We start from the raw sequence: 12,714 nt of genomic DNA on the forward strand, positions 1-12,714 counted from the left end.
TTGCCCCGCCGCAGTGGTCTAGTGGCTAAGGTACTCAGCTGCTGACCCGCAGGTCGCAGGTTCGAATCCCGGCTGCGGCGGCTGTATTTCCGATGGAGGCGGAAACGGTGTAGGCCCGTGTGCTCAGATTTGGGTGCACGTTAAAAAACCCCAGGTGGTCGAAATTTCCGGAGCCCTCCACTACGGCGTCTCTCATAATCATATGGTGGTTTTGGGACGTTAAACCCCACATATCAATCAATCGAAACCTCTCACATTGAATTCCGAGATTTGAACTGTTACTAATGCTTTGAGGCAATAGGGAAGGCAGATTTTTTTTTAAATAGGGGGCAGTAGGGGGGGGGGGTGAAAATTTATGAGTGCTCGTGCGCGCTCTAAACTGAAACTTTTCAGGTGGGTGTTGGAAGTTGAGTGTCAATGACCGCATTCGTGTACGTTCGCCAGCACCGTGTTTTTTTTTTTTTTTGCTTAAGATACCACACACAAGCATTGTATGAAACTACACCATGTGCAATTATTAGCTACATCCCTTACGACAGCAGCGCTTTACCCGCCTCATCCTTCACTAGCTCTACTAGCGCCGCAGAGCTGCAGTGTCAGCATATGGCACTAACGTACCGGCTTACGCATGTTTTGAATCACGGAGGACGTACATTTTGTTCGACGCGCTAAGGTCGTAAAGCAAACAGCGGAAGAGAAGCATATATGATGGTGCGAATAGAGTGCCAGTTGGGTGCAGATGTGTTACACAGCTGTTGACGGCAACATCTCTTAACGGCTTAATGCAGCATTTGCACTCATAATGTGGACCTGATCGACAGCCGCGATCGGAGCTGCAGTGCGCCGTATTATCTCCAGGCTGCTTATTCCGGCTGTGTGTTCGAAGAGTGCGTGCGTTCGAAGAGTGAATGAATTTCTTGTGAATACTTATGCGAAGAATAATGAGTGAAGTGGACATTCCTAAGGCTTTGCAGTTGGTGCGCGAGAAAATAGCGGCCGCCTCTGCGGGTTTGGCTGGCCCAGCACCACGCCTCGTAGCTGTGAGCAAAACGAAGCCCAAGGAGCTCGTGATCACAGCTTACAACGAAGGTCAGAGGCATTTCGGCGAGAACTACATTCAAGAGCTTGTGGAGAAAGCTAACAGCGCCGAGATACTGCGCGACTGCCCGGACATCAAGTGGCACTTCATCGGCCGCCTGCAGAGCAACAAAGTGCCGAAGTTCCCGAAGATACCCAACTTGTTCATGGTGGAGACGTTGGAATCCCAGAAAACTGCTCATGCATTGAACAACGCTTGGGCTGCGAGCGGACGTTCGCCACTCAACGTCTTGGTTCAGGTGAACACTAGCGGCGAGGAACAGAAAAATGGCATCGACCCAAAGGACGCGAGCCAGCTCGTAAAGTTTATCGTAGGAGAGTGTCCTAGCCTAAAGTTCGCCGGACTGATGACGATAGGCATGGCGGAGCACGATAAGAGCGGCCCGAATCCAGACTTCATGTGCTTAGCGAAATGCAAGGAAGAACTTTGCAAGGAGCTGGGGTTGAGTGCTTCGGATGTGGAGCTCAGTATGGGCATGTCTGCCGATTTCGAGGAGGCGATACGGATGGGTAGTACAAATGTTCGTATCGGAAGCACGATCTTCGGGCATCGAAATTATCCCCAGAAAACTTAAACCCGCGAACTGAACAAAACGAGTCGCTGCTTCCGGCACTTTCTCCTGGATGTAATTATTATATCACATTTTGATTGTCGTCATTTTTGAAATAAAAAAAAAACGCACTGTGTACGATATTGCTTTCGTGAATTGGTCTGCAATGGAACTTTGTTCGAAAGTTGTCTTTTAATACACTAGCGACTCCCCTAAGAACATAAATTACACGGCCATTTTTTTCCTTTTACTTGCGCATCTTAGGAATACAGCCAACAGAATGCCAACCATATCACTTTTATCTTTATTTTTCCTTGCTACGCCGCACATACGCGAAAGATCTTATGCGGTTCGTTAAAGAGCAAATTACTCATGATGTGAAAAAGGCGAGACTAAAATATGAAATGCAGAGCAAATTGGCATCGTGTTTTCGCATTATGAATCAAAGCCAACTTCCTCCTCTTATTGAGCAGATACATCATTCATACGTACAATTTTTAAGACTTAACACATCTGCCATTACAATGCAGCTTCTGATCTGCCTCCAGTAGCTCAGCACACACGCCTTTTTTTTTTTTTTTGGATTGCAAACCATCAAGATATAGAAAATATTGTTTTCCAAACTGTATACGAAAAATGGTCTCCATGAAGATGCAGCTGCATTAAAAATGAGCTGAATCTCAAAAACATCAGAATAAAATTGTTTAGAGAATTTAACAACTTATTAACTGGGTAGTGTCAATTGCCAGGAGACGTACAACTTTACGACATTACAGACTAATCTTAGTGAACGAACTGTGAAGCAGAAGCAAGAAGAAAAAAAAGAAACTATAATCTCTTTCCTGCAATGTTTATGAACGTGCCCTAGCACTGTATTACCTTTGCATTTGGGTCCTTCAGGGATGAAGCAATTTTATACCACTCCCATCCTCCATGAAACAACGAACAAAACATGCATATGCCGTTGTCATAATAATGCAAAAAGGGTAATGTAATTAACATTTGAATCTTCCTTCAGAAATACCATTGCCATGTGCTTACCTGGTGTCACCAGACCTAATGCGACCTCAAATAAAGCAGTACCTGCAGATACTCGATTCTAAATATATCCGTGCTAACAGCTTTGAAATGCAGCAAACTTTAGAATTGTTCTCTAAACATGTAACCTCCCTATGTGATTACGCTTCACTGAACTCTATTTTTTTAGATATAGATGCATTATTTACAGAATCAATACAGTGAAGACCATCTTTCCAGTTGCATGCTACTGCGCACACGCTATGCTGGTGAGTAACGGCAATCACCGTTCAGTCAATATGATGGATAAGATGCTGCACGAAAAAAGAAAAAGCTTGGTCTTTAATGGCTCACAACTAAGAAACAACAGTAAACGTACAGCAGTTTTTCATACACTGTTTTAATGAAAGAAATCACTTGAGCAAGATAGTGAATTCTCTAAACCAATACCATAATAAAAATATGTATGCTATAAATATGTTACAAAGTGAGTTTCTTGTACAAAAGTCTGGTTGCTTTGTTTTCACACCTTATCCTTAGCACACGCGTCCTTTCTTCATCCGGTTTTTTTCTTGTTTTGTTTACAAGTGCGACTGATCACTCACGTCGCGCAATGGGTACACATTCTCGCACACGCATGCACACGAACTCACATAAAATGCGGTAGGAGAGCAAAGGGGGAGAGCAACGTAAGTTCTCGTCACATTCTTGGCGCCTGTAAGAACATCATCTCCAGAGGTCCGCAAAAATTACACACACACCACGTAGGTTCAAGAAACGGCACATTCAGAAATGGGTGCAAGTGGCTATATACAAAAAGCAGGGCTCACGCAGAACGCAGCCGCTTCGTGCCCTGTTGGCTCCACGGTAAGTGCCTGCCTAGGTAGTGCAGCAGCGTCAAGACAGTTACGAAGGAAAGGGGTTGCTTCAGAAGATGTACAAACACTGTTGCGACATAGTTACGGGGTGCGAGGCTTACTGGAGACGAAAAAAAAAATCACCGGTTGGACAAACGAGGCATGTAAAGTTGAAGTAGCAAACAGGCGGGTTGCCCAACCTCGGCAGGAAGAAGGCTGGTTCAGAATGCATTCGGTGATAATCTTTTAAGCATTATTGGCACATTGCTAAGTTGGGATGTTATTTTGATTGAACAATGGATACTGTTGCCACCTGTGCAAATGGGGAATGAAAACATTACATCTGAACACAAAAAGGAGTAGGCTGCCGGCATTATTATGCTCAATCAAGCAATTCAAAAGAAGCAATCTCTTTACAAGACTGTATGGCAGGCTGCCGACATTATGCATTTTATGGCCGAAGCCCATTTGAAACAAAGCTTCTTGTGTAGCAGGAGCTCCTTTGAAAAAACGTGCTTGTTAAGGTTTTCTTTGCATGCAGGAAATGGAATACTATACAGGGCTTTGGTGCCTAACGACAAGTTGTCTATTATGTTCACTTGAGGGCTTTTCATTAACGTCATAAAAAGCAGGCATCCTAGCCAGACAAAAAAAGACACACTGTTGTAAAATAGAAAATAATAAAATCCCCAGAACACTTTATCCGATTTGAGAACCTGTGCGTGACTACTACTGGATGACTTGTCGCTGCAGCAGTCCTGTTAAATTAAAATGAAAGTCAAATTTTAAAAACCAAGAAGATCAAGAAGTGCTAGGTACTTCTATACTTTCAGATCCAGAAATCATGATTACCTTGGGACACTCCTGAGTGGAGCACCGTTTCTTTTTTTTAATATATTGTGTGCTGTTTAAGACCTCTTTTTTTTATAATTTGCTTTCTGTTTTGAGTGAGTAAATGCCAGTTATGGCAGTGCTATCTGTTAACATAATGGTAAAATGCTGTTAGTGGGGATACTTCTTGAAATACTTCCAGTAAGCGGCTCTCTGACAGAGCCAAACACATCACTACTACACTCGCGACTTAAAATGAGTGCGGATGAGAAAGAACTTTTTAAGCCCATCCCTGGCTTTCTTCCTTTTGCTAATAAGCAGGCAAAAGGAGCTTTCACAACAGCACCTCCGCAGTTCTTTATGTTTTGTTTGTTAAGCCTAGTGAGCAGGAGCACACACAGTGAAGTCCAGCTTTCAATCTTCTCAACTCCACTTACACACGCACACACACAACACTCAAAGAAGTTTTTTTTTTCGCGATACCGCGCAGCACTAGTTGACACAGTTAATTTTCTGAAAACAGTCCCGTAGCAGTTCTCTGCTAACTTTCAGAAGACGATGCTGTCAATCCTGCGGTGTTCTTCGGTGGAGTGAGCACGCATCGCACACACGCACACAACACACGCTCAGTCACGAGTGGCCTTGAAGGGCAAGGTCCGCACACGAGTGAGAGGTTTTGGCTGAGCCTTGCAGGTGCTGATATGTAGGTCTAATAGACGTCATATCCACAGTGCAGTGTAGAGAGGGGTATGGGGTGGAGGCAATCGAAACACATTCAACACGCACAAGTTTGAAACAACATGTTTCTTCCTGACACAGTCTCACGGCGCATGTCCGAGCCACAAGGCTACTCAGACACAAAAATGTTAAGTATTTCTAAATGAAATTTAAAAACTAAATGCCTAATTCTAAAATGCAAAAACAAAAACAGGAGTGCTGCAAAATGTTTCTTGAGAATGCACTGGCCATAAACTAAAGAACTAATATAAAATAACATTAAAATGACATATGCCATAATATTATAGCAGGGCTAACACCAGTACTTATAGCAGTATTGTTAAATTACATGAAACAATTTCGTGCTTGCAAGCACAGCCTGCATTGTCTGGGTAGAATAATCTTTGTTTTTTCGAACAATCACTGCAAAAGAATTATTTTGGCATGCTGACCTCAACAGACTGTCGAACAGTGTTAAGAGTGTGAACGCTCACAATATATGGCACTCAAAAGAGCACCGTCTCTTTTCTAAGACAAGCACAATTAACCTGAGTAATAGTAAGTCTAAGTGGCACAATGAGGACCATTAAAAGCAATAAAAATGAAATCTTAACAATGCTGTTCTTGCAAGTAGCCTTTCACCTTGTGTATCTCGTGAAATCTGGAGCACTGTGTAGGGCTGCGCGAAAGCAATGTTGGAAAAATGAGTTACTTTTTTCTCCAAGGAGCCCACTAGGACTGAGAGAGAAACGCAGTTCTGATGACACCGCTCACTTGGGTCAATATTGTTATCACTGCGCCAACTCCAGCAGATGGCACTCGGAACGATCAGCAGCTGTCCCACATAAGGTTACAGGCTTCGGAGCCAGCACAGTGCGTAATGAGGGAATCGGGCGAAGCATGACTGTAGTTGTATGTCAGAAAACTTTCCATTAAGTATTGAAATCAATTAAGCCATGAAGTAGTCCATGAACTTAATTTAGAACTTGCACAAGTATCTGTATTGTCATGAGAATACTCTGCAGTAATTACAATGAAGTGCTGCTACCCGATGCCAAGTGCTAATACTAATTCGCAGAAGATAAATCGCGGGCCATTACATCTTGGTGCAAGTGTGTCGTCAAATGCAACATAACAGACCTTCCCACTGCTCGCATGGTCTTTAGGTGTGTAAAAGCAGTTAACTGCCAAACAATAAAGGTGATGATAAGGCAAGCAGTGGTCAAGGCTACGATACACGGGAAAGACTTCATAGTCTGTGGGTTGATCATTACAAATGCAATTAAATCAATGTGATGTTCATTACAAAAACGCAATTTCTTGCAGTCAAAAGTATTGCTGCGAGCTAGTTCTGATCTGTATATCTTGTTTGGCCGTCTTGTAATGTAATGTCGAACATAAAACTACAACGTTTACATGAGGAAATCGCAGTCAACTGGTTGCTGCCATACAAGTCGTATTACATGTGACACGATGCCTCGTACGGTAGTTCACAGTGAATTCCTCCTTGGATTGATGTTTCCTGCAGGCCTGGTGAAGAGCAACAGGAATATCGGAACCAGCACAGCCATTGTGTCTAAATGCAAAAATGTGCACCTGATAAACGTCACTGCAATAACATTTCGGGCAGGACACATCTGGCTCGGACAGCTGCGACCACACAGTATAGAGCACACGCAAAGAATAACAGTGACCTTCAGAGTGTTCAGATCTGCCTCCGTGGCAAGTCGCACCGTGTCGTCAAAACTGCCGTTAGCTCTCGCTCCTGTGTCGGGGCTATCCAGTGTCATTGATGACCCCCGTCATGGCACGGCTCGCACACATCATCCAGCACAGGAACCACAACATAAGGAATGAACGACGTCATTGTAAGAGGCGAGCGAGACCGCTTTGTGTTTTGTGGCCCTTGCGTTGACGAGGGAGACCTAAGGTAGGCCTCGGTCGGGAACGGTACGGAGAAGCAGACCTTGACAGCTGACAAAAGGGGGCCTGAGGAGGGGGGTGGTTGGGGGACGGGGGACAACGTTGCGCGGCATTCAGTGGAGGGTTGACACACACCGTCTCCAGACGCTCGCCGGAGGAGGAGCCGGGAGAAACCAAAACGCGCTGCCGCAGTGGGAACGCAGGTTGCCTGCCGGGGACCGAGTGGCAAGCACGATGCGCGTGGGCGCCACAGAGAGAGGAGGTGCTTGTTCAGGTCCTTGCTGGCGTCACACGTCCACCGAGTGCCAGTGCAACCGTCATGCTTCCGACTCCCCGTTCATGATGGCATTCACCTGGCTCAGCTTCCGGGCCAGCTTGTTCTTTTGGGAGAATTCGTCCTCCTCTAATGTCTGCAGCAGCTGCATCACAAACGTGTGAATTCGGCAGATTAACTTCAATGCACACTGCTTCTTGCCAGATAACATATGACTGCTGAGGTTTCATGTGCCGGAACCACAATATGATTACGACGCACTTCAGATTAATTTTGACCACCTCAGGTTCAAAAACATGCACCTGCCCGTGTTGCCCTTATAGCAGCTGCCCCTATTAAAGAGCAGCCGCGGCGGCTAAGAATCGAACTCCTGCCCTTGAGCTTGCTGACGAGATACGCTATGTGCTAAGCCTACCATGGCGAGTTTCTACTAGTGGCAATATTAATGCAATCATGTAACCGTGCCTGCCAATGTGCTAAGCTTGACTTATAAAGATATTCCATTGAAACAACAGCCCAAGAATTTATTACTGGAGGAAGAGCTAATTGCATACACTTTTTCAGAGTTTTGCATGCACTTTTTCCAAGAGACACACCCACTAAACACACATTTGTTAGCCGATTGAGAAAAGTAGCTTTAAAAATTGCTTTAAAAATTGCTTTAAAAATGCTTTGTCTTTTGATACTGAACAGCTGAATTGAAGAATTGTAGAATTGAATAGTTGTACTTATTCTTGCTTGTTCTAGCTGGCCACCAAAGACATCTAGAAAACATTTTAGCTCAGTGGGATAGAAATTTTAGTGTCAATGCTTAACATCTGAATGCAGCACATAGACGCAGCAAATTTGGAGCTGTGGCGGCTTTCAACAGAGGCGGTGCCAGCGGGGGGAGAGGGCTGAATCCCTCTCAAAATATCTCTCCCCTTCTCGGAGGAGCTCACTTGTCGTGCGTGCCGCTGAAGTAAACGAATCCCTGGCGCCACCCCTGGCTTTCAAGAAAATTATTACTTTTATATTGCAGTGGCGGTCAGTGTATTTTAAACAGCGCCTGCTTCACGAACTTGCTCACAGTCGGTGGCCCCAACAGTGTCGTTTCACACTCTGACTTCCGAGCGACAAGCCAGAAACTGATGAATTAAACATACAGTGGAACTTCGATTATACGTCCCCCGGTCCTGCGACAACCCGCGTTTTACGACCAATTGGCTTGGACCGGGCAAAACCCCCATAGAACTAATGTATTGAAAACCTAAATTCTACGACGCAATTTTACGCCAGCCCCGCCTCGTACGACGCTTAGCTGGACTGTCCGAGGAGAGGGGAAAAAAAAAAAAAAAAAAAAAAAAAACCTACGATGACGCCTGCAGGCTGCCACGCAAGCACACTGCGGCCGGATGAAAAAAATTCGAGAAACCGAGGAACCAAGTTCGTTCCTCCGCACGTTCTAGCACACTATCCGCGCTTCCACCACTGCCACCACAGGGCCTCTTCATTTTTTCGACACGCTATCGACCATAGCTCGCCAGAGCCAACATTGTCCAGAGCCAGCCGGAGCGGATTCGTTTTGCTTAGTCGCATTGCACTGCGCACTTCCGTTGGGACCTTTTTTTTTTTGTTTTGTTTTCTGCCTTCTTTTGGGTGGTTTTGTAGTGACAGCTGTGAGCAGGTAACATGGCAGATAATTTCGAGCTCGCTTTCTAGTATGCGATAACTTTCACTAGATTTCACGTCGTTGTGCCGGACTTGTTGAACGGCGATTGTTGAGCCTGTCTACATTTGGGACAGCCGCGGGAACCGGAACTAGCTGCTGCCTAGCTACCAGAGGGCTAGACAGCAGTTAGTTCCGGTTCCGCTACCAGAGTTCGGCAACCTGGAGCTGCCTGGATCCTTCGCGGGCTATGTTGGTGCCGACGTTGCAGTGTGCAGTGCAGTGTCGCTGGATGACATTACCAAAACTGTGCGTCCTGACACTGCGGGAACTTCCGACGAGGAAGAGATGGATGACACTGCAGAGGCTAGTGCGTCCGTTCCGACGTACGTGGACGTGTTGTGCTACGTCGACAACATTCGGCGGTTTGCTTGCGCACGCGACGAGATCATCGACTTGTTGCCAGATGTCACAGCTCTCAAAAGAAAGCTGATGCATTGTGGCTGGGCGAATTCGCAGAAAAAAATCACATTTTTTTTAAAGGTGAGAATAAAGATTTAAAGATAAAGTTGTTCACACCTCCGATAAAATGCGTGGTTGTCATTTTTTCAAGTAATTTAATCTACCTTCATCGGAGCAGCGTAGATTTGTGCCGCGGACTTTCTTACGCATTATGTGACAACTGTTATGGGGCAACAACGACCATCAGTGCCTATATTCTTGGTTTTTCGATTATAGGATGCCCGGATTATACGACGATTTTGCGTAGTCCACTGAAAGTCCCATAATCGAAGTTCCACTGTATTCACATATGACGTTGATGTTTCAAAAACTTGACAAACACTTATTGGAAAAAAAAAAGACACAAATGCTTTATCATATAAAAGAAGAAGTTATCACACGACAGCACTCAAACCATTTCTTTAATTTTTGCAAGTCATGTGCCATTTTCTGAAACGAAAAAAGGGCTTCATTATGTCTGCAATGACAATAACTTACTTGATCTGTGTACTTGTAGGCATACTTGTACAACTCGTGCAGAGCCACATTTGTGTTGAACTCGTGAGCGTGAAGCTGCAAGTAAAGCAAGGAACAAGGGAAGCGTATTTAACTCTAGGGCTGTTCATTTTCTTAGGATAAACGCTTTAAAACCAGGCTGGATGTACAGTAATATGATTTTCAACATACCCTGGACTCTTCTGCGAGCATGGCGTTCATGTCTTGATCGCTGATGGCTGGCATCATTTTGATGTCCTGATAATACCTGAAAGATGTTAAGAAAAGCCACGTCAAGTACAGAGCGAAAGCAAGTTTATGGGTTGCACACTTTCGCTGAAAGGAAGGTTTAGCATCAAGCCAAGTTCACGCTTTAGCTTCCCTGTTAAAGCATGTGTAGAACACTGAAAGTGCTTGAAAAGCATTATGATTGCTTTCAGTACCATTCACTCCCTTCAGCTAAGGATGTCAAATTCTATACAGCTATGGCAAGAAAACTTTTACATAAGGTGTTGTACTTATTTTTACGAACATTGCAAAGAAACAGAGTTGGTGTGTCATGGTATGAGTAGTGCCTCTTTTGATGACAGACATGTTATAATGACCTGAACTGAAATATGAAGCGCTTTACTAGTATATTTCCACTTCTTGTGAAACAGTCAAGTTGATATTGGCTTAGCAAAGTACCTATTGAGAAAAATAAAGCACATACAGTAAAAGCTCGTTAATTCGAATTCCACGGGAACACTGAGCAATTTTGAATTAAACAAAATTCGAAATAATGAAAGTGAGCAAAAATGGGTGGATTTCGGGGGTGGGGGCACGAAAAATATTTATTGGCCAAAAAAGTCGGTGATGACCATCTGCTTCTTCTCTGAATGCCACAGCCGCGGCTCCCAGTTCCAGCGCGCGGACGCGGCGCAGAAAATCCTCTTCACCCTCTTCAAAGCTGAAGAAGAGACGCGCCACATTAAGTGCCTCCATCCCCGCAGAAGCTGACGAATGCACAGGCGCTTCGTCGTTTTCGTCTTCCTCACCTTCTGGCTCTTCAGCATCAGGCTGCGCACCGGCTACTTGAGCGATAATGTCCTCATCAGTCAGGGCACCACACACCGATGCACCGGTGTCAACTTCAACATAATCGGCAAAACGTACGCCCCGAAGAGTGTGGCACAATGCCACTGGCATGAGCTCCTCAGCCCCATTCACGTCGACGTCACAACTATCCTGCGCACTTCCAGCTGCAAATCCACTGTGGCGGAAACAGTTTGCGATTGTGGTCGCGGTCACCTGTTCCCATGCGCGCACCAACATGTGCATGGCAGTGAGCAGCGTAATGCCGAAGTCCTTCCTGTCGCCCGCGCACAAAATCATTCGTGAACGAACAACGTGCTCGAGCAACAAAGTGACGCTGTCGGGAGCGGCCTAGGACTGCTAGCACTACTCCGCCGACTCCTCAGCGTCCCGTGGGTTCCGCATACAAGTGGCGCCAGGCGCTGAGATAGCGGGAGGGCTACGAAAAAAAAAAAATTGCTCCCTGGATTTTGGAGGCCATACTTTGCTCGCCCTTGCTCGGAGGCCACTTGAAGCTCGAAAAAACTGGTCGTGCCACCTATCGTTCGACCGTAAAAGCTTCCACTAGTGTTTGACGATGCTGACGCTCGGCGGCGCGCGCTTCGAATTATCCGTAGAGGCAGCAATTTCTGTTCGAATTAACGAATCGTTTTACACATGGTCTCCTATGCACTGTGGCCCGGACTGCGGCCACCATTTCGAATTATCCAAAATTTCGAATTAATGAGGTGTGAATTAACGAGCTTTCACTGTAATAGAGCAGTCTAAAATGTAAATCTTTTTTTGCCTTGGGAAAAGGTAATTGATTCTCTTCATAACATTTGGCAGTTGTTTTTGATGTAATTGAGCGTAAATTGCAAGACTTTTGCATATACTTTAAAACTGTTCCATAATTAAAAAGAAATAACTAAAAGCAATCAGTTTTAGCCTTAGCATTTGCTAAGAAAACAGTGGGAGGAGGAGATCATCATTATCAGCTGATTGGAAAGGGAACAAAGTGATTACTCTGTTTAATCATGATTTGATAGTAAGCTGTCCAATGCTAAACTGCAGAGCAGGACATCTATGCCCAATAACGAATTTACGCTCTGCCATTTGAGCAATATGAACAAACTAGCCAAGCAACAAATTCTCTGATCATCCAATGCATTTTGATTGAAAACAAAGCTAAGACAGTAGGTTAGAAGTGCAATCAAATCAATGTGATGTCACTCCAGAAAGTTTCATGAAGGAAGGTAAACAAGTACAGTAAACTATGTTATTGCATACAAATCTATTAACTCCTTAGGTAACGCCCTCCATGGGCTCTTCATGATAATGAAATGAAAGAATCGGCCGTGCATCTGCATGCTTCACTGCAAATGTCTTCGAAAGACAATAGTCTACGGCCAGCCGTCTTTTTCGGGCATAGCATTACATTTTTTGCAAAGGGTCGCATTTAGCAACACTGGGGTCTTTAGAATTATCTATTTATGTATTTTCTAGTAAAGGAACTCACCACCTAATACTTATGTATTAATGTTGTGCCTGAGATATGCATAATATTTGCTTTTGGAACGACAATGTTCACAACTATGAATGCAGCCACCAGTTCAAGATGGCTAGGCAAGTGCTTAAGCTTTGGCTGTGTGGCTCAATTACCATTTCTGCATTCAAGTATAACAAAAAAGACTATCGTCTTTAAGAAGAACCGGTTACATACTTCCAACACATGACATTAAGCCTGAC

At 44.7% G+C, this 12,714-nt stretch overlaps 2 protein-coding genes across 3 annotated transcripts in view; one reads left to right on the forward strand and one right to left on the reverse strand.

Moving 5' to 3' along the window:
- Window positions 1-677: 677 nt before the first annotated feature.
- On the forward strand, window positions 678-1,787 carry LOC119174716 (pyridoxal phosphate homeostasis protein). Its single transcript, XM_037425749.2, has one exon. It carries the CDS (start codon window positions 930-932, stop codon window positions 1,671-1,673), a length of 744 nt encoding a protein of 247 aa, XP_037281646.2. The 5' UTR covers window positions 678-929; the 3' UTR covers window positions 1,674-1,787.
- A 1,259-nt stretch (window positions 1,788-3,046) lies between these two features.
- The window catches only part of PlexA (plexin A), a 126,182-nt gene continuing 116,514 nt past the window's right edge, over window positions 3,047-12,714 (reverse strand). For both annotated transcript variants that reach the window (XM_075895211.1, XM_075895212.1), the window contains exons 35-37: window positions 10,105-10,180; window positions 9,916-9,990; window positions 3,047-7,413 (exon numbers count right to left, since the gene is read on the reverse strand). In XM_075895211.1, coding sequence (XP_075751326.1) covers window positions 7,312-7,413; window positions 9,916-9,990; window positions 10,105-10,180 — 253 coding nt within the window. In that variant the 3' untranslated portion in view covers window positions 3,047-7,311. The remainder of the gene's footprint in view (window positions 7,414-9,915; window positions 9,991-10,104; window positions 10,181-12,714) is intronic.

Source organism: Rhipicephalus microplus, chromosome 5, assembly GCF_043290135.1.
Source record: "Rhipicephalus microplus isolate Deutch F79 chromosome 5, USDA_Rmic, whole genome shotgun sequence".
Classification (NCBI taxonomy): Eukaryota; Metazoa; Arthropoda; class Arachnida; order Ixodida; family Ixodidae; genus Rhipicephalus; species Rhipicephalus microplus.

Coding starts and splice junctions, on each gene's coding strand:
- LOC119174716 (XM_037425749.2), top strand. CDS start 930: ATGCGAAGAATAATGAGTGAAGTGGACATTCCTAAGGCTTTGCAGTTG.